We start from the raw sequence: 20,868 nt of genomic DNA, 5'->3' as shown, positions 1-20,868 counted from the left end.
GGAAAACCGGAAGTGTGTCTGGGCCCGGAAGCGGAAGTCCAGATCAAGAAGTCCCGCAGCAGTAGTGAGCTGTTGGCTGTGGAGCAGCTCGGTTCCACGTGGAGCCGCGGCGTGAAGGTAGAGGACTGAAGGCCGGCGGCTGCGGCGAGAGGTGCCCGTTTCCAACCGCGCGGGCCTCGGCCTACTCCGCTTCCCCAGGTACGTGTTGGACGTGCGCGCTGCCAGATGGACACTCCTCCGCTCTCAGGTTCGGACTCAGATTCTGAGGATTCTCTTGTCACAGACAAAGAGGTAGGTGTCAGCCGAGCTCGCGTGGCTGGGCGCGGGGAGAGGTCCTTACTCCCCTGGTACCTATCGCCGATTCTGTCCTGCAGTTGCAGGATGCCTTTTCCCGAGGTCTCCTGAAGCCAGGCCTCAATGTCGTGCTAGAGGGGCCGAAGAAGGCAGTGAACGACGTGGTGAGCTCGGGCGCTTGGTGGAGGGGGTACTCGGACGTGAGATGAGCACAACGAAATGTGCTTGGGTGACTGAGTTCTTGTCCCAGAAAGGACACCGCTTGCGTGTTGTCAGGAGGGTCAATTACCTGTCGGGGTATTGGGGGATAGCACTTTGTCGGTTCGCCTAGCACCCTGGGCTTGAGAGAGACATATTCAGGGTTCCCTTCTTAGGAGCTCAGTGTCTGAATTTCTTAGAATGGCCTGCAGCAGTGTTTGGCTGAATTCAAACGGGATCAGGAATGGGTTGAAAAGCTTGATGTCACCCTCTCTGAATTTCTTAGAATGGCCTGAAACAGTGTTTGGCTGAATTCAAACGGGATCTGGAATGGGTTGAAAGGCTTGATGTCACCCTCAGTCCAGTGCCAGAAATCAATGGACCTCAGTCACCACCTCAGGACAAGGATCAGAAAGCTGTTGATCCAGAAAATGACTTCCAGCGGGAGATGAGCTTGTATGTTTGTTTTCAAATGTGGGAGAAGCTGTGGGTCCCTATGCTAGAGAGGGAGGAGAGAAGGAAAGTGGGGAGCCCGGACTCCTCAGAAGTTATCACAAGGCTGGGGTCAGGGTGGGAGGCCTCTTTGGACTAAAAAGAACTAAAGTTTTTTGTACATTCAATTATTAGAACAAAATTTGCTTATGGAAGTTTCTTATATAGATATTTTTAGCGACTGCCTAATAAGTCATAATTGGCATTAGTTTTGTAAGTTAGTGGGTACTTTTAGAGTGGTTATTCTTTTAAACTATTAATTTACTTTCAGCAGTACTTCCCACCACCCTACCTTTTTAAAAGAGTGTACAGTTCAATTTTTCCTAGATACCAAGTTAATGAGGTTTTTATTTGTGTGTTTTTGTTTGTGTGTTTGTTCTTGCTGGTGGAGGTCAGATGTTGAGAATCTTTCTGACCTTGGATAACTCATGAGAAGCAGTGAGAAGGAATGTAAGGCCTCTTAGCTTATTTCACACTTTGTCCTACATCCTCAGCTACCGTCAGGCCCAGGCCGCAGTGCTTGCAGTATTACCCCGCCTCCATCAGCTCAAAGTCCCTACCAAGCGGCCCACTGATTATTTTGCAGAGATGGCCAAGTCTGATCAGCAGATGCAGAAGGTAAGAAACAGGGAAGGTTTTTTTCTGGAAAGCCGAGGTGGTGTTGTACTTAAGTATATTCAGCTGGCTTACCTCCTGTACTGTTTAAAAAACTAAGCCTAATAATAGGGAACTAGTTGTCAGAGGACAATTATCACCTCTGTTGTCTACTTCACACTCATGCCAATCACCACCAATTAGATAAATGTAAGGATGACTTTTTCCTAATTTAAACAATTAAGGGGGGGAGGCTGAAATAATATGTGGTGGACCTTCTTTAATAAATTTTTTTTTTAAAAGCGAAAAACGAAACAATTGAGAGGAAAAGAACTGGAAGTGTGGTCTCCAAGGTAAACATGGCCTTTTGCATTTCCTAGCTGCCATGATCATGGCATGTTGTATAGAAAAAACACAGTTCTTGTCCTGCCATTGCCAGTGGGCAGTGCTATAACTTGTAGACAATTCATTTTCTCTGGGCTTCAGTTTTCTCTTTGGTGAAATGAGGGAATAATGTATGGCTGAGATGTAGTATAATTTAAAGTTAGGTACAGCTTGGTCCTCGTTTAACTTTGGGAGGAAGAGAATTGCCAAAATCTAATCCAAGATGTATTGACATAGTTCCCTTGGGTCATAAGCTGGATTTTAGGGAGCTCTTGTCTTGGCGGTACTTAGGGAAGCTAATCTAGAGATGGGCCCAGACACATCTCTGTACATTCACACTGACAACTGTTCATCCTTTAACTGAAATGTGTATGTTTGATGGAAAAGGCTAGGTGCCTGATATCTGTTGGAGTTTTTAATGTGTACGTGGTATATTGGAGACGGGGACTGGGGCTGCATGCTTGTTTAACCTCAGTCTGCAGACAGTAGGGATGGGGAGAAGTTAGTTTCTCCTGGCAAAATTGCAAGCAGTTTTGTATAATGGAACAAAGAGCACAGTGGGAATGGGAAGTTTGCTTGCAGGTTCTAGCTCCACCGCTGATACATTTGGGATCTTGGACAAAGTGCTCAGCCTTTGGGCCTCATTAGCCTCAGGTGTAAAATACAGGACTTGGAATAGGTGATTGTCGAGATTCCTTTGAGCTCCACAGTTTGCAGAACTGGGAATATCTGTTTTCTGCTCCAGTGTACCCTAACTAGTGGTCATCCCAGATTCAATTAACAAGCTGACAACATTTTGTGTTTTAGATTCGACAGAAACTGCAGGCTAAACAGGCCGCCATGGAGAAGTCTGAAAAGGCTAAGCAACTGCGAGCACTTAGGAAATACGGAAAGAAGGTGAGAAGGAAAGTGTGCGGGGGACAGGATGAGGCCGAGTGTGTTTGTCAGGCCAAATGCCGTGGTCTGATTTGTTCCATGCCTTGTATGTGTTCAGTCATGTGCTTATTATTTCATAGTGGAGTGTGTGTGCTAGTATTCATGAACTCAATCTTTTCTTGATGCCAATGTATCACCAGGAATCGTATGTTAACTGCAGGAGAGTCAGTCACCTCTTGGGGCTTCAGTTTGCACATCTATTCAGTGAAGAGTTGGGTCCAGATCAGAGGTTTCCAAACCTAATCTCACAGCAGAATCACCCGGGGAAATTTTTCAAAACAGATTTCTAGGCTTCAGAAGAATCTCTGGGAATCCGTGCATGTTTTCTTCCCTTCCCCCAAAGGCTTCTCAGATGATTCCAATATGCATACTGTTGAGAATCACTGGCCTAGCTGATTGTAAAGTCCTTAAAGGAATCATGTTATTGCCTGTCATCCAATCTGAGAAAAAAATGGCACCTATGTGTTAGAACTATGACTGAGTTCTAATGTAAAATCAGAGCAGCATACCATGAAACTTCGTGGTTTTTCTTCCTTATTTCATGGTCACCTAAGAAGGAAGATGACAGGAATTAAAGTTAGGGTTGTGGGAAGAACTGTTTGTGAGGAGGATCAGCATGGGTGTTGAGACTTTGTCACATTTTGGACGTAAACATTGTGAGCCTGCATGCTGAGGTGCTTCCTCATGTGGAGTAACTTCACTGATGGACATAGCGGAGGATGAATAGACAGCCTCCTATCCTCTGCACACAGGCAGCTGTGGACTTACTGGATTGATCTGGTTGTGTGACTGAGATCAACTCAAAGGCATGGCAGTTGGATTCACAACTTGAGTAAAACAGATCCATTCAGTCAGGTCTATGAGCTCACTGTTTCTAATCTGAGGAAACCTCAGGGCAGTGGCTCTCAGCTAGGGGTGATTTGGTTTCCCAGGGAAATTTGGCAATGTCTGGAAACATTTTTGGTTGCCACATTTTGGTGGGGAGTGTGCGCCTGGCATCTAGTGAGCAGGGGGCAGAGAGGCTGCTAAATATCCTACAATGCACAGGACAGGCTGTCCACCCCTCAACAGAGAGCCATCCTGTTTAAACTGTCAGTAGTGTGGAGACTGAGGAACACTGACCTAGAGGAAAAGCGTCTCCTTTTGTCCTTAAAGCCTTTTTGTTTTTCAGGGAGATTGTTTTTTTCTGTTAGTGTTTTCATGCCTAGTAACTGTAGGTTAGATATTTAATCTGCCCAAATAAAATTAATGGGGAGAATTGGATGTGCACTTAAGCATAATTTGCTACAGTTTTGTAGGCAGGATTGTGTAATGGAGGAAGAGTGCAGACTGCCTGAGTGTGAATCTCAACTCTGCACTTTCCCGCTGTGTGACTTGGGCAAGTTACTTAACCTCTCTGTTTGTTTTCGTGGGTTGGTGATAAGAATTTTTATGTCACTGGATTGTTGAAAAGCTAAACTGAGAATGTACTTAGAGCCTTAGCACAATTTGGGCACACAGTACATGTTCAGCGATGGTGGTGTTATCACAGTGTTGTTACTGGGAGAATGTATACATTTGCAGTGATGGTTTGGAATGGCTGTGACCGTCCTGTGTCCATGTCCCAGGTGCAAACAGAGGTACTTCAGAAGAGGCAGCGGGAGAAAACACACATGATGAATGCCATTAAGAAATACCAGAAAGGTCAGTATGTCTCTCCTGAAGATGTAGGGGAGCAGGCTGCCTGCTAATTCTAACACCTCATGCCCTGGAGCCTGGATTGATGTGGAACTATTGGGCTGAAGGTTTGGGAACAGGATGGGGAGCAGGATGTGCGTCTTCCAATCAGTTCAGTAAACAACAATCTTCTTTTGATGTTTAAGCTTTTTATAAAATGTGATGGTGCTGATCAAAGTACTTCTTCACTCGCAGGCTTCTCTGATAAACTGGATTTCCTTGACGGAGATCAGAAACCTTTGGCACGGGGCTCGAAGGAAGGAGCTAAAGGCCAGCAGACGAAGAAGGGGTATTAAGTGTTTGATTTTGTTTTGTTTTGTGGTGTGTCCTGGGCCTGCAGTTCACAAGTATGGCAGGGACTGCCACGACGAGTGGCCTCAGAATGGAGAGAGTATAGCTGCTGCCTGTGGCCGAGACTTACAGGCGTCTGTGATGGGTGTCTTTAGCCATATCAGTCTTTGAAGATTGAAGGAAGGTGATTTAAGGAGTCGACACATTTTAAGTGAGTGCTTAGTCAAAGTGAATTCCTTACCTCACAGTGTGATGTTTAAGATTGCAGACCTCGGGTTCAGATCTGGACTCAGGCAGTCACTGGTAAGGTAGTTTTGAGCAAGTTACTTTACCTTTTTCAATGTTAATTTCTTCATCTATGAAAATAAGAAAATAGTATGTGCCTCATAGTATTACGAAGATTCAAAGGGATAATGTTGACTATTATAATTGTGCTTTTTAGTTCACCTTTATGCATTCCTGGACACCAGGCCTGTAATAACCATTTCTGTGTAATGTATGTAGTAAATGTTATGATGAGTCGTTTAGGGAGTAGTAGGATACGCATTGTAGAAATGTCTGACATGGTCCGGGGAGCAGGGTCTGGGGTTGGCTTCCTGGAGAAGGGACCCACCTGAGCTTAGCCTGAAGGATGAGTAAGAATTAACTAGGAGAATAGGAGAGACACAAGTTTTGGGAAGAAGGAAGAACATAAATGAGCAAAAGCTTAGAGATAAGAACAGTAGGTTTGTATGTGAGGAACAGCAAGCATTTGGTGTCACTGGGAATACAGTGTGAGGCAAGGAGTGGTAAGGGATTTGGAGGGGGATCTGGGCCCAGTCACAGCGGCAAACTGCCTAGTTGAGAAGCTTGGGCTTTATCCAGTAGACAGTGGGAAGACACTGATGGGCTTTACCCAAAATAATGAGCAGGTCATATTCATATTGCAGTGGTTCTTGTGTAGATGATAGACTTGAGGGAGGCAGAGAAATTGATTAGGGGACTATTAGAAAAGTACATATAAGCATTGATGATGACCTGAAAGTAGTCATGGAAGTAGAGAACAGAAAATGGATTGAACGAATATTCAAGAGGTTAAGTTAGCAGGACTCGGTAATTGAATTGGGTGTAGAGAGAAAGAAATAAGAGTCAAGGCTGACTCCCAGGTTTCTAGTCCAGTGGCTAGGGCATGTCTGTAGGAAGTGAAACCAGACTAGGGAGGGAGACGACATGTGATTTTTGGAATGCTGAATTTGAGATTCCTGTGGGATGGCCAGTTTTAAGATTTATTACATTTGAATATTAAATGCATGTATATATCCCTGAAAGGACTAGAAATAACTGTGGATGATTTAGGAAGGTTTAGTTAAAATAGGAAGCTTTCCAAAGATAACTGGTGAGCCACAAATTGTATGTGGATCCTTTCCTGGTTCTTGCTTTGTTTTCCTGCTCTAGTGGTTAAAACTATAAATAGATGAGCTTGCCTGGGGAATTTGTTAAGTAGGAATGTAGGGCCAAGGGTCACAGTGGTATCTACTTACAGACAGAATACTTCAGGGTATTGTTGGGCCGTGAGATTCATCAGAATTTGCAATGCTCTGGGTAACCCGTAAGACTGCTTTTTTCCAGTCCCAATGCCAAACGACGCTATAAAAACCAGAAGTTTGGTTTTGGTGGAAAGAAGAAAGGCTCCAAGTGGAACACTCGTGACAGCTATGATGATGTATCCAGCTTCCGGGCCAAGACAGCTCATGGCAAGGGCCTCAAGAGGCCTGGCAAGAAAGGATCAAATGTGAGTCCCAGAGGCAGGTGACGGGCTGATCAGCCTCCTCTCCCACCCACACCTGCCCACTCTCTTTCTTTCCCTTTGTATCCTGACCCTGGGGCAGAAGGCCATGCTGCTATGTGACCACATGTGGTATTTCTTTTTCTGTAGAAGAGACCTGGAAAACGGACAAGAGAGAAAATGAAGAGTAGAGCACGCTAGCAACATCTTTGTATGCACAGAACCAAGAAAAAGGAAGGAAGAATTGGGATTTCACAATACAATTGGATCCCTTAGGTTGGTTTCTTTTTGTAAAAAAAAAAAAAAAAAAAAAAAGAATCATTCAATAAACTAAAAAAATGATCAAAGAAACATATACCCTTGGGTGAAAATTCAGTTAAGACAGATTTAGAAGTTACTTTTACATATTAAATAATACTTCTATTTATTGATAATAATTTAGACATTGAGTCTAAATTCCCTTCCTTTTATGGTAGATGAAGATTTAACACCCTCATCAATTCCTCTTCCCCATCCTGCCAGTTAATATCACGACTTTGGGTAAATCAGTAACCAGTGTTATATCATCATGATTGTTTAAATACTAATCACTGGAGAGCTACATGAACTATGATAATACTTCCTGTTTAATACAATTTTTGGTTTTTCTTTGAGTTAATTGTTACCTTATGTTTTTCTGTATAAAATTTTCCTTCTATATCGTTAGATGGTTCATCATTTTATCCATCTTAAAATTTTTCTGCTATAACCAAGGGCTGTCATACAAATGTCACCCTGTCTCTTTTCTATACCTTCTAGGTTGGCTCCACTGTTTGGTTGGTGCAAAGGTAATTGTGGTGTTTGCAATTTTTAACCTAAACCACAATTACTTTTGCACCAACCTAATATTTCCTGGATCCCGTATTTTTCTGTCTTAGCTTATGCCAGCCTTTGCTCTACACCGTTTTTTAGTATCTCCCTAAAAATGGGAAGATGAGAGGTGAATTTTTCGTCTCTTTGCATTTCTGCAGTTGCCTTTAATCTGGCTGCTATGAATTTCCCGAGAATGTTGCAGGCATGCTTCTTTGTCTTAGCCAGCCTCCTATGTTGCCAGTGAGAGGCTTCTCTCTGGAAGCTTTTCTTCTCTCCGTGATCTGACCTTCCATGATGTGCTTGGTGTGCTCCCGTGTTCGTTCTTTGATTAGGGTATTTGGAAAGATTCAAGCTCTTTGGTTCTGGGAAGATTAATTTGATAACTTCCCCCCTATTTGTTCTAATTCTAGAATTTCTGTTAGTTAAATGTTGAACCTCTTCTGATGATCTTCTAAGTTTGTGTTTGTATTTAAGTTACACTTTGGGCAAAAGACTTCTTTGATTCTTTTTTCTAATCATTTTATTGAATATATATTTTAGCTTTCATTTTTCACTTTGTGTCCCGAAGTTTTTTCTTCTCTAATTGTTCCTTATTCAGATGATTTTAAGTTCCCTGGTGGTCTAGTGACTGGCATTTGGCGCTTTCAGATCGTTTTACTCGTATTCTATAGATGCCGTCCCCACTCATGTCTCTCAGAATGTGAATTATAGTTTTGGTTTTTAAAAAAGGTTTATTGTGTTCCCTTCATTCTGTTACCTCGTGATTCCTCAAACTCCATCGTATATGCATTTTGGTCTCCCTTTTTAATATAGACTTTCTAGTACAAAAGAATGAATTTAGCTTTTGTAAACTAATTTCGGTTAAGAAAATTCGGAGTAAAGAAGTTGTGTTTTCAGAAGACCAATGATTTCCCCTTGACCTATTTTTGACAATCTGTACAATGACTGGGGCAAAGCATAGAAATTCAAATAAGGAGCCTCAGGATCAGTTAGAAACTTTGAATTATGTTTGGAAGATATTGAGAGTTTTCAGACAGTAGAACACAGGTTAACAGCAGTTCACACTGTAAGGCCAAAAGTAAGTTATTAATGCTAAGTACTTTTAAAAGGTTTGAAAACCATGTCCCTTCCTTCCTTCCTTATTTTGGTATAGCAAAGGTTTACAAATGGAGTCACTTTCCTTAATTGCAGAGGTATAGTCCATAGAACTCAATTATATCACTTCTACCATTTCAGTCTTCAAATGAAGCATAGGGTGCAGGCATTGTTATCCCGCATGTCCATGCATTGAAAGGTAGCAGCCTAGCAGTTCCCTGTCCCCAGTACCAGCTGTCCATGCTTTGCTTTGTTCCAATATGCGTGTGTCTCAGTTTTCAAGTGCAGTTAAGTAAGAGCAGTTTCTCAACAACACTGTTCATAAGTAGAAACTTTGCTGCTTGCTCTTTAGTCCTCAGATCACTAAGTAAATTGAAGAGGCATAATGATTTCAAAGTCTGACAGTGATTGATCACTGCACATCTGGTACTCGAATCTAGACTTCGAAAGGAGTAAGACAATTTGCCAAGGCATAGAAACGATGCTTGCCCCATGTCATGTACAAGAAATAGCAAGCAAGCACTGTTTCGTTTTTTGTTTTTTGTTTTACAAATAAAACACTTGATTCTCAAAGTTTTTAATGTTTTAATCTAAATAAATAATAGTGTTACTATTTTTCATTTTCTTAAGCATTTAACAGTAAGGTGTTTAATCATTTGACTAAGTTTTAAAAATTCATCATGAGTATATTTTGAGGAGAGCATAAAGAGTGGATTATGTGATATGCGGAGAGCTGAGTCTATGAGCTAGTGTAAATTAGACAATAGATTAGGTTCCTGGTCGTCTTTCGTCCCAAAGTTAGCTCTGATGGAGGTCATTGTGCCCTGCTTCTCTGTTCCTTTATATAGAGCAACCCGATTTTTTCCGCTTTCATCTCCTTCCCAACAGCACTAAAAAAAAAGGCTTACTTTGTACACTCAACTTACCTAAAAAATATATACAGTCAGTCTTCACTTTGCAATGTAGTGTAGGACCATGAAAATGACTTGCTTGGTAAAACTATGCAAAGTAATCTTAACACATTTTGACAAATTTAAAGGTATGGGAGGGGTGTGGGGCATAGACTTCCGTGCCCGCTTTGGACACACCACCCTCCCACTACCTCATTGTGTTCACCACCCTGGAAGCTCTCCAAACCCTGTGGGTTAGGGGTTTTTATGGAGGACTCAAGTAGATCTGCAGGATTGATTAAATCATGGCCATTGGTGATTAACTCGATCTTCAGCCCCTCGTCTCTCCCCAGAGATTGGGGGGTGGGACTGAAAGTTCCGAGTATCTAATGAAGGCTTCGTCTTTTGGGGAACAGCCCCATCCTGAGGCTATCTAGAGGCTGCCAAGAGTCACCTCGTTAGTACAAAAGATGCTCCTGTCACCACTATCACTTAGGAAAATGCAAATGATGCAGGAGCTCTGTGTCAGGAACAGGACAAAGAGTAAGTATCTTTCTGTGACATCACAGGTCACCCTCTGGTCTTTGGCCATGAATCCTTATGGCAAAAGGATTATAATAGTTCAGAGATAGGTACATTTCTAGATTCCCATGTAGTCATTAATGATGAGTCCATCATCTTGTACGAAACTATCTCTTAGGGCTCAGCCACTCGGGTTTGTAGGCTTCCATTCGATCTTGTCAGGTTCCACAAGCAAGATGATCGCAGCAGAATATGGCTTCACCCTTTCAGACATAACTCAGGAACAGCCATGTGGAAAGATACTGGAGGGGGGCGTGGTGCGTGGAGCTTTTTATGCCCACCCTGGGCATGCAGCGCTCTCCCAACAGCTCCATGTGTTCACCATCCTGGAAGTTTCCTGGCTCTCTTTTTATAGAACCTTCAAATGGTACTTTATCCAGATGTTTTTTTAGAGCTGGTTGTTGTTGTTTTTCCAGACAGGAGTCCATCAGCTTCAAACCCAGGGTGAAAATACAATGTAGGTGTAGGTTAAGGGTTCAGGCTTCCCTTCCCAGATTTTTATTGGTTGTTGTCAGCCTCACACCTCATTCCTTAGTGTCCCTGTGTTTTATTTAGTGTTCTTGAGCCCCAGGCTTTTCCCATTTCTCTAAGAATAGCCCTCCAATGCAGCAGTATTACATACCTGGCTGCTGGTAAGTATGGAGTGGGATACCCTGGAGACCGTCTACCAATGTCCATTTTCAGTTCCCTGCTTCCCGCCCCTGTCTCAGAGTCCTGAGAGGACGGGCATGGGCTCCATGCTCAGAGGTATCCCATTCGGCTTGCGTTTTGTGGCTTCCTCTGCCCTCTTCCATCAGCTTTCCACTTCTAAGTATGCCTTCAGTTTTCTTGGTTGCTAATGGTTTTCTCCCACTCTCTTTTTTGGGTTCATACCTTTTGTATCCCCTTATTATCCCTTACTGAGGTCTGGGAAGGCAAAGGAGAGATTGTTCGCAGTTTGCCCTCTTACTGAAATTCTCCCACTAGTTTATGTGATTGAGGATTTGAACCAGTGGAGTTGGATAGGACGGAGAAATGTAAGACTCGGGATAGGAGAAGTTTGGGCTTTAAAGTATCTTTACTGAGCAGCTCTCGCTTCGGGCATTAAAGACGGGTTGACATCACTGCTGGAAACTACTTGTGGCGATCGTCTTCTCCCAAGCTCCACATTTTAGCCTTGTACAGAGTGATGTCTTGATAGACCCTGTAGTGGTTCAGCCTGTGGTCATCACGTGCTGGGTCGACCTAGAGAGGAGAGTGTAAGCGTCAGAAAGCAGCCTGTGGGGGAGGGGAGGCCCTGGGTTTGAAGTCAGATGGACCTGGGCTTGAATCAGGCCCGATCTGCTGATGTGTGACCCCTGGTGCTTTTCCTTGCTAACCCTGTTTGTGAAATGAAGAGGACAACATTGACATCAAAAGAGTCATAGGACTGAATGACAATAACCTATGCAAAGTTGCTGCCCGCCCCTGTCCTCTGCCTAAGTTGGAGGCTTATGGACTCTTTCCCCACTGGAATGTAAGGTCCAGGAGGGCAGGTGCTGTGTCTGTTTATGTCACTACTTAGCTCCAGCACCTAGAGCAGTGTCCAGCACACACTAGGTACTCAAGTACATATTTGTGGAAGGAAGGAAGGAAGGAAGAAAGGTGTTGAAGTAGTTACACAGAGAACTGAGTAAGAGTGAGCAGTCTGACACATAAACCTTAGAGAAGCAATTAAAGGACACACGTTCAGCACATTTTATTAGACCAGAGGCTGAGCTGTATTCATAGTGTGTGGTTTCCCCAGTGTCTCAGTATTGGGGTTGGGGGTTCTCTGCCTGTTTGGGGTGAGGTACTGCCAGGGGCAGGGATCCTAAGTTAAGTTGGTGCTGAGCAAGCCTCTTCAGCCCCCAACCACATCACTGAAACTCCTGTGTATTTACCTTTTAGGGTGATTGTATAACACCTGGATATAACGTTCTTTTGCTTATACTTGAATCTGCCACCAGCGCCATCTGATGGCATTGTCCCCAGTTATAGTGATGAACAGGCTTGGTGTCTGCAGACCCTTTATAACTCCATAGTGATGACTGATCTGGCGGCCACGCAGTGAGTTATCTGCAAGGCCTAGGAGGGTCTGAGCAGGGCGGGGCTGGTCCTTCCTGTCACGGCGTGGTAAGCCTGCCATGAATTGTGCCGGTCAAAGATGCGACATTTCCACATGCACACCTGTACTCATGGCAGTCAGGCCATTTTTAAAACAATGAAGACTAGTGAGTTAAATTATTTGTGCTTCATAATACTTTTCTGAGTTGCTAAATCACTAACTTGGATGATGTTTATCTTCACCTTCACCTACCTTTCTTCACACCTCTCCTCTCCTCCAGCGACATGCACACAATTTCCCTGTGAGCATTTCTCGCTTCCCCGGCTGTCTAACCCACCCTCTCCCTCTTGGACTCAGTTATCCTTGTGTAAATGGCAGGGCTTCCGCTGGAACCCTCACCCTGTCTCCTGCAGTCTCATCTCTCCGTGGTGGTACCTCACGTTTGAAGAGGAGCTGTGGCAAATGAGCAGCTATTAGAGCTCCTCCTCACGGGGAAACCTGGCTCACTGAGCCACTTACTCCCATCGGCGTGCAGTACCCCTGTGCAGAGCCACACGCCCACTAAAGTTGTGTAAGTGGGCAAGAGGGTCAGGTCTCCATAGTAGACATAAGGGAAGGACAGGGTATTGGGAGTTTGTGGGAAGGGAGCACCTAGTGGACAAAGAACTGGGATCAAGCCAAGGGGCCAGGAGCAGCACGTGATGGTCGTCGGTGGGGCCATGTGCCCTTTCTATTCTTCCTCATGACATCATAGTAGCCCACGTTTATTGAGCACTTACTATGTGCTAGGTACTATCCTAGCAGGTTATATACATTGTCTCAGCTAATCCTCACCACAAACCTTCAGGCGTCCAAATTATTATCCCCATTTTAAGGTAAGTAAATGGAGGTTGAGAGATTTAGGTCACACAGCAGAAAGTGGTAGAGCAGGGATTTAAACTCACGCTGTCTGGCTCCAGAGTCACCCTGTTACCTTGAAACACTGAGGTACACAGTGTTATAGAAGGATGGGGGCAGTGCCCAACTCTGCCTGGTGGGCAGAAGTCACTTAATGGGACTTTCTGGAAGAGGTGACTCCTGAGCAATCTCGAAGGATGAGTAGGAGTCCCTGAGGCATATGTTCTAGGGGTCAGGAAGCGGCGACAGGAGCCGTCCATGTGGAGATAGATACAGGGGATGCAAGAGTCTGGTGCCTGCAAGGCAATGATGGGAGTTCTGATACAGCTGAGGAACAGTTTCCAAATTCACATCACCCACAGAACATGCAGATAGACTACGAGCCAAGTGTTAAAAAAAACAACATAACAACTTAGGGGAAATAGAAGTTTTGTAACTCTTGATGTTGAAGGTTTTCCTAAGAATGGTACAAAACCCAGAAACCATAATGGAAAATGGTGGCACAATGACTAATTAAAAATGAAAACCTATGTGGTGAAAGACATAAACAGAGTTAAAAGACAAGAGCAGCAGGAAGTTCTTCAAGTTGTCTATTCAGAAGTCTGCATTTCTTAGTAACAGAAGCCCTATATCATCTAGGGTGATGACATACCAAAGGGTCCATTTCCCAGGCTCCTTGCAGCTCCTGCTGGCCTTCCCATCAAATGAGGTGAGTATTGTTACTACTATTCTCAGTTTCCAGGTAAGTGAGATATTAAGTGTCTTGCTCAAGACCACACTACTGGTAGAGCAAACAAGGCAGGCTGGCATCAGCATCAGTCACCTTTGTTAATCAACACTTACATGGTACTATGTGCCACACACTGTTCTAGTCACCTTTTAAATTCTACCTCATTTACTCCTCATAACAACCTTATGAAATACGTACTGTAAGAGCTCCATTTTACACCGAGGAAACTGAGTCATAAAAGAGCTGAGTCACTTACCCAACATCACACAGCTAGTACCGTAAGCGGTAGGCAGAGGTCAAACCCAGGCAGTCTGGTCCATACCCTGCTCTCTCAGCCCCCACCTCTACTGCCTCTGTGCTTCCTAAGTAAAGGAGCCGCACTTACCAAGGGATCTGCATTCCATCCAATTTCTTGGCTCTCAGTCTGTGTCTCTGGGTATTTCTTCCTTGGTCCCTGGGCAGCATGGTGAATAAGATTCAGAAACCTGTCTGGAAGACCAGGCATGTATTATGAAATCCGGCTTTGGGGACCCTGAATAGTTCTGTGCTTTTAACTCTGGCCACATCCTTCCTTAGAGGCAGAGCACCCGGCCTCAGAGGCTTACTTAGGCCTCACAACATGGGTCTGCTTCCTCCTCATCTTTCAACACATATTTGGTGAGCCAAACTCTGTGCCTGACACTGTCCTGGGGCCTAAAGGTAGAGCAGGTAAGACAGACACGGTCCCTGTTCTCCTGGAGCTCCTGGTCTAGGTGGAGGGACAGGGGACACAGCATATGTTATACAAGCAAATGGGGAGACTGTGACGCGAGCTGTGAAGAAGGGAGTGGGCACAGGGGCATTCAGAGGCCGGCTGGCTGCTTCAGACAAGGTGGTGAGGCCGCTTCTCCAGATGCCAAGCAGGAGCCAGCCTGGGAAAGAGGCAGAGAAGCACAGCACGGGCGGCGAGAGCAAAGGCCCTGAGGCCTAAGCGAGTGTGGCCAGGAGAGGAGGAGGAGGCTGTAAAGTGAGGTCAACTCCTTCTGCATAGACAGAAGTCTGGCTGCCAACACCAGGTGTATTTGTAACTCCACAGCTTAAGGACTGAAAACATTTTCAGTTTCTCCACTATCAGTTCTCAATTTGTGAGAGGCCATTTGACAGTGGGAAGACCTGGGCTTTGTAATTGGACATTCCTGGACCTTCCACTCCCAGCTTGTCAGGTGGCTTAACTTTTCTGGGCCTCACTTGCTCGTATTTTCCTGTAAAATGGGAGAAAAATATCCACCTCAGGAAGATGACTGAGAATGGAATAAGAGAGTGAAAGGGGGCCTGACATCCAGCCGAGCTCATCCTTAACAAAAGGGAGCTAGTAATAAATTACTGCCTGGCTTTCAAGACTTCATCATCTGTCATTTTCCTTTTTTCTGCAAGTCCCCAGCTCCTATCCTTTAGCTAGGCTGGTGTCTTCACTACAGATAAGGACCTTACTTTCTTTGGTTGTGCTCTCTCGATTAGTCCATTCACGTGTCTGTCTGCACTGTGCCGACCGATCCTGTGCGCTCTCCCCACGCCACACCCCTTCCCCATCCTCTGATACGTCCCACATCCTTCCTCTATCATAGTCTAGTCTAAGAAGGTAGAGGGGAAGGAGAGAAGCTTGCCAGGAAGGATTACGCTTTCCATCAAACCTCTCTTCCCTCATTCTCGCACGTGATCCCCACCCCCTGTGTATTTCATACAAGCCAAATTAGTGACAGTTCTAGGGCCATGGTCTCTCTCATTCCTGTGCCTTTCCATGTACCTTGGAATTTCCTTCCACAGTTCTATACCTGACATACTCCTCCTCACCCTGTTACCAACTCCTTTAAGAAGACCTCCCAGAACTCAATACCTGATTTAGGCACCTGTTTTCTATGCTGTTGCCATCTCAGTCCCAGGCTTCACTAAGGTATGAGATCCCTCACCCCACATAGCGACTATCACATAGTAATAATGCAAATGACATTAATAACATTTCATGTTCACCAGCACCACATACTGTCCTAAGCACTTGCATTATTTTGTTTAGTCGCACAACAACCCTAAGTGATAAGCTCAGAGAGGTCTAAAGTACTTGCCCAAAGTGTCACAGTTGTGAGTGGCAGAACCAGGATTTGAATTCAGTATGACTCCAGAACATGTGCTTGTAACAGCTAAATGTTTGATGGATGAATAAATGGAAAGTTAAGGCCATTAGGAACATTTTTGTTGGCTTGTCAGTTAATAAACTGGCAGTATGGTGGCATATGTCAGTCTCTTGTGAGCTTGGTTAGTATGAGTCCAGTTCTCAGATGATCGAAGCAGAGGACTGATGTTTGCCCCAAGGTAACTACCCTGCCAGTTCTCTCCAGCCAGTTGCCTCTATGTGCTCTACCTCAGTGGTATTCTCAAACCCCCGGACTTACCATCTGCAGGTTCCTCCAGGTTATCATGCCAAGACATGGGCTTTCTGGTAATTATGTGAACTGGAGAAAAACAGCATCACGGGTTCACGTTAAAACAGTATCTCCCTACCTTCTCTAAGACCCATCTTAGGCCAGAAGTCATTTAGTATTTTCTCAGTGTCTGTCACATGTGCTAGGCACTAGGGAATAAGGCCTTCAAGTACCTCACAGTCTAGAGTAGCACTGTCCAGTTCATTGGCCATCAACCACATGTGGCTACTTGAACTTGATTAAAGTTTAATACAATTAAAAATTAATTCCTCAGACACACTAGCCACATTTCAAGTGCTCAATAGCCACACGTGGCTAATGGCTACCATTTTGAGCAACACAGATATAGTACATTTTCATCATTGCAGAATGTTCTCTTGGACAGCGCTGGCCTACTGAAATATACAAGGGAGCCAAAGAATGTTAGATAGTTCCATTTGAGCCTTGATGGTATTCAGGAGGAGCTGCTGTTACAAGACCAGAGGAAACTGCTGAAGGAAGGGTCAGTGAAGGGTAGGGCCATTTGACCAGGGGGACACTGCGGGCCCTGAGTGTACTACCCCTGAACTTTCCAAAGGTCTAAGACAATATTAGAAGCCTGAAAAAACCCTAAACTTTAGCTTATGAAAAACAAACCAGAACAGAAACAAAACATAAAACCCTGCTAAATATAATTATTTCAAAAGCAAAATGATAAAAAGCCTTCCAAATTTTTTATAACAAAAATATTTTAATTGCGACCTGGGTGTATTTGAATATATCTAATATATTTGATGTGATGTGCGGCGAGAACCCACCCCCCCCCCACCCCCCACCCCCCCCCACCCCCCGGCTTGCCGCTGCCCCCTCCTCTGCTAACAGTCGGAGTTCCTGAATTCTAGGAAGTGGGGCGAGGTCAGAAAAGGCATCTCCTGTGCTCTGCCCCAACCCCGCCTCCCCGTCCAGCACCCTGGATGGTTCCTCCTTCTCCGAGCGCCCCCTCTCCCCTTCCTCCACCCCGCGGCGCCCCTCACCCTTGCGCAGGGGATTCACATGATACTGCGTGTAGAGTTTCTGGGTTCGTAGCTCTTTGAGGTACAATTCCCGCAAGATCTCGTCTTTTTGGACCTCATCTTGCATCTCCTCCTTTTGGCGTCTGGCCATGTCCTTGGCCCTGTTGGATCCGGCCGGGCTTTCTCTCACAGTCCTCTCTACACTTGCAGAGTTGGGGGCCAAGGGCCGTCTCCAGGCAACGGAGTCCTGGCGGTCTCCAGGCAACAGCGTCCTACCTTACCCTCTTCCCTCGGACCTCACTGCAGCCTGCCCATTCCCCACTTCCAGAATCGTATTCCATGCCCCTCCCCCTTGGGGCGCTGGACTCACCTTCCGCATCTTCTCAGGACAGCGTGGTTACTAGGACCGCCCCTGGATACGGTCAGAAAAGTACTCAGGCCCAGTGGCCAACCCAGGCAGTAATGGACTTGATTGAATCTCACCTTGGCCAGTCATTTCCTGAAAAAGATTTTGGAAAGAGTCAGAAACCTCTCGCACTTTAGGCATTCACGGCCACCGCAGCCTGCCCCACCCAGCGGCCCCTTGGTCTCTCGCGGCTGCTTTCCCAGGCCAGGCCCTGCTTCACTATGGCCGCAGCACAGAACAGCACGCTGGACTTCATGCTGGGTGCCCAATCTGATGTCGAGACCATTCTAAAAGGCCAGCGGTCCATTTTCCAGGAGCAGGGGATGACGGACCATGGCTGTTTAGTGACCTACATCAGCAAAAACGGCAGCTTGGCCAACTTGAGGATTTACCCACATGGATTGGTTTTTACTGGACCTTCAGAGTTATCGTGGTGACGCACAAGCCAACGCTGACAGACTTTTGACCAAAATGGAAGAAAGAATGAAAGAATTGAGTCAGGACAGCTCTGGTTGGTGATTACCACCCATAGTTTGAGGATGGGCCATTGACAGATTCTAGCCCACTGCTGATGGCCTTCTGGTTGAGTACGACAGCTGAAGTGTTATATGATGAAGATTCACCTTATCAGAACATTAAAATTCTATGTACGAAGCAGTATGGACATATTCTCATCTTGAAGGGGTTGTTAATCTTGTGGGGAGTGATTGGGCCTATACCCAGGCCATCATGGGCAATGGGAGAATTACACTGGCAAAGATGTACTGATTGTGGGAGGCAGAGATGGGGGACATAGTATGTGAAATAGTCAAACTGAAACCAAAGATGGCCACTGTGCTAGAGATTGACCAAATGGTGACTGATGGATGTAAGAAATACATGAGAAAAACTTATGATGACCTATTTTTGACAATCTGTACAATATTAGTGAATGGGACAAAGTATAGGAATTCAAATAAGGAGCCTCAGGATCAGTTAGAAACTTTGAATTATGTTTGGAAGATATTGAGAGTTTTAAGAAAGCAGAACACAGGTTCTTGGACGAGGTCTTGGACAATCTTACAGGAGGCTGCTATCAGGTTCTCATAGAAAACTGTGCTCCAGTGCTGAAGAGGTACGCCAAAGAAGGTAGAGAGTTTGATTATGTGATTAATGATTTGACAGCTGTTCCCATCTCCACATCTCCAGAAGAAGATTCCACATGGGAGTTTCTCAGACTGAATCTTGACCTCTCAATGAGAGTACTGAAGCAGGATGGGAAATATTTTACACAGGGGAACTGTGCCAGTTTGACGGAAGCCCTTTCTCTCTATGAAGAGCAGCTCAGGTGCCTATATTGTCCTGTGGAATTCTGCAAGGACGTGGTCTGCGTCCATCCATATTTGCAGTTGTGGGTATTTTACACTGGAAGAAAGCTCAGCCTTGAAGATCATGCCCTCACCCTGCGTGCTGCAGCTAGGCTTCCTGACCATTCACATGACACTGAAATGAGTCAGGCAATTATTATTGTTAATTTTAAAAAGCATATGGAAAATGTATATTTTGATGAGCTAGGATGCTTTTTTTTTTTGAAAGTCAGCTGAAGGATAGTGAGACAGCACAGAGTAGGCTGCTAAATGCGCTAAAACCCGAGAATGTGATTTTATTACTTTTTTTCTGTGTGGGCTTTTCTTGTTTTTGTTTTGTTAGACTTTGAATTTGATTGTTGGAGAAATGAACATCATTGTTTTGTTCTGAAGGGAAGTTTTTGATGGTGTTTCTTTTCCCCCAAATCGACTTAGATATTAAAATCTGGTGCTTATAAGAAAAACAATTTAAAAAGAGTGAATCAGGAATGCTTTGATTGAAATTACAAGGGAGAAAAAAAAAAGAAACAAAACCTTTTCCCGCTTAAAAGCAGATGCCCAGAATCAAAACCCTCTATATCTATCTTACAAAACAGCAGAGGTTTCACATCTAAGAAGACATTCTGGCCCATATCACCCATGTGATAATATAGACAGAATAACCCTTTCCTAATCTAAGTAATTGGGGGGGGGGGCTTTATAGTTTATTTTTTAAAATTTTAATTGTGGTAAAATACCCATAAAAAATTTACCATCTGGACCATTCTTAAGTACACAGTTCCGTAGTGTTAAATGTGTGCACATTTTGTGAGACCAATCTCCAAAACTTTTTCATACCCATTAAATAACAAGTCCCCATTTTCCCCTACCCCAGCTCCTGGCAACCATTTTATTTTTTCTTTCTATGAATTCGATTACTCTAGATACCTTATATAATATAGTTTATTTTTAAAAAGAACCCAAAGTAGGCCTAGCATAAAGAAAGTAGCCATCCTGGTTTTAGTAAACACCTAAACACTGACTCCACGGCCTGTGCTCTTCCCCACTATGTCCGTCCGTCCTTCAATCATACGCACACTCAGTCATTCATGACCCAGTGTGTTTCCAGGATGTTTTTAAGTCTGGGGGGACATGGTGTTGAACATACCAGTTGTGTGAACATGTCTGCAGTTTCCTGAGCCCGGCAAGCGACTTCATGTCTCCTTGCTATAGCTCCTGCTCCTTGGTCTTGAAGACCCTTTCCCACATTGTCTGGGGAACACACACACACCCAGTGTTTATAATGAGTTCACATGTAATCTTTCAAAAACCTTTCTGGATTCTGTGGCCCCTACTCCAGTTTTTCTTTGTGCTGTGCTCTACCCCAAATCTATAATTACTAGAATAGTTTACTGGACTAATGTATCTACATCTAATTTTCTTGAGTACAAGAAATATATCTGGTCCATCTCTGTATTGCTGGTACGTGGCACAATATGGATAGATGTAGGTGTTTGGTAAATGCTGGCTGATTTTACGTGTGATCAGTTGGCACTGTGATTTTCTTCTACATCATTACATAAACCCTTACAACATTCAGAAACACAAACAGATTTTATCACGCACTGAACTGAGCTGGGGAAGTGCCTTTGTTGCTTGTCATTGTGAACCACGGGTCCGTTTTCCTAGCAAGGTTCAAATAGCCTCCTGAAGTTGTCACTACCCTCCGAAGACTGAGAAAATCATCATTCTGCTAAGGAGCTACACTACTAGCTTTGGGACAACTAGCAAGACTGTATTTGTTCCAGCCAAACTGACATTTTTTTTCAGCCTGGGCTCAGCGGTCCAGCAGCCCTCCCTCCACACAGGGCTAGGGTCAGGCCAAGTCTCAGAAGGAAGTTGGGCTGG

At 44.5% G+C, this 20,868-nt stretch overlaps 2 protein-coding genes and 1 pseudogene across 3 annotated transcripts; 2 read left to right on the top strand and 1 right to left on the bottom strand.

Moving 5' to 3' along the window:
• Positions 1–6: 6 nt before the first annotated feature.
• Positions 7–8,270, top strand: EBNA1BP2 (EBNA1 binding protein 2). The gene is made up of 9 exons (XM_019751100.3): positions 7–291; positions 375–458; positions 779–948; positions 1,479–1,602; positions 2,770–2,859; positions 4,506–4,581; positions 4,810–4,903; positions 6,514–6,676; positions 6,821–8,270. Exons 1-9 carry the CDS (start codon positions 226–228, stop codon positions 6,869–6,871), a joined length of 918 nt encoding a protein of 305 aa, XP_019606659.1. The 5' UTR covers positions 7–225; the 3' UTR covers positions 6,872–8,270.
• Positions 8,271–10,487: 2,217 nt separating this feature from the next.
• On the bottom strand, positions 10,488–17,540 carry CFAP144 (cilia and flagella associated protein 144). Of its 2 annotated transcripts, XM_019751039.3 has the most exons (4): positions 17,251–17,527; positions 16,208–16,267; positions 14,167–14,270; positions 10,488–11,313 (listed from the first exon to the last, which is right to left on the bottom strand). In XM_019751039.3, the coding sequence occupies exons 1-4, from the start codon at positions 17,378–17,380 to the stop codon at positions 11,203–11,205; spliced, it is 405 nt and encodes a 134-aa protein (XP_019606598.2). In that variant the 5' UTR covers positions 17,381–17,527; the 3' UTR covers positions 10,488–11,202. The 2 variants fall into 2 exon arrangements, with proteins under 2 accessions (XP_019606598.2, XP_074190659.1); XM_074334558.2 differs by lacking the exon at positions 16,208–16,267 and having other exon boundaries at positions 17,251–17,540.
• Positions 17,541–17,756: 216 nt separating this feature from the next.
• LOC109457845 (spermine synthase-like) lies at positions 17,757–19,493 on the top strand (annotated as a pseudogene).
• The last annotated feature ends 1,375 nt before the right edge of the window (positions 19,494–20,868 follow it).

This window comes from Rhinolophus sinicus, chromosome 14, assembly GCF_057876585.1.
Source record: "Rhinolophus sinicus isolate RSI-liver-muscle chromosome 14, RSI-T2T, whole genome shotgun sequence".
NCBI classification, from domain to species: Eukaryota; Metazoa; Chordata; class Mammalia; order Chiroptera; family Rhinolophidae; genus Rhinolophus; species Rhinolophus sinicus.
The sequence above is the reverse complement of the archived record's forward strand: the minus strand, read 5'-3'. Positions and strand labels throughout refer to the sequence as shown.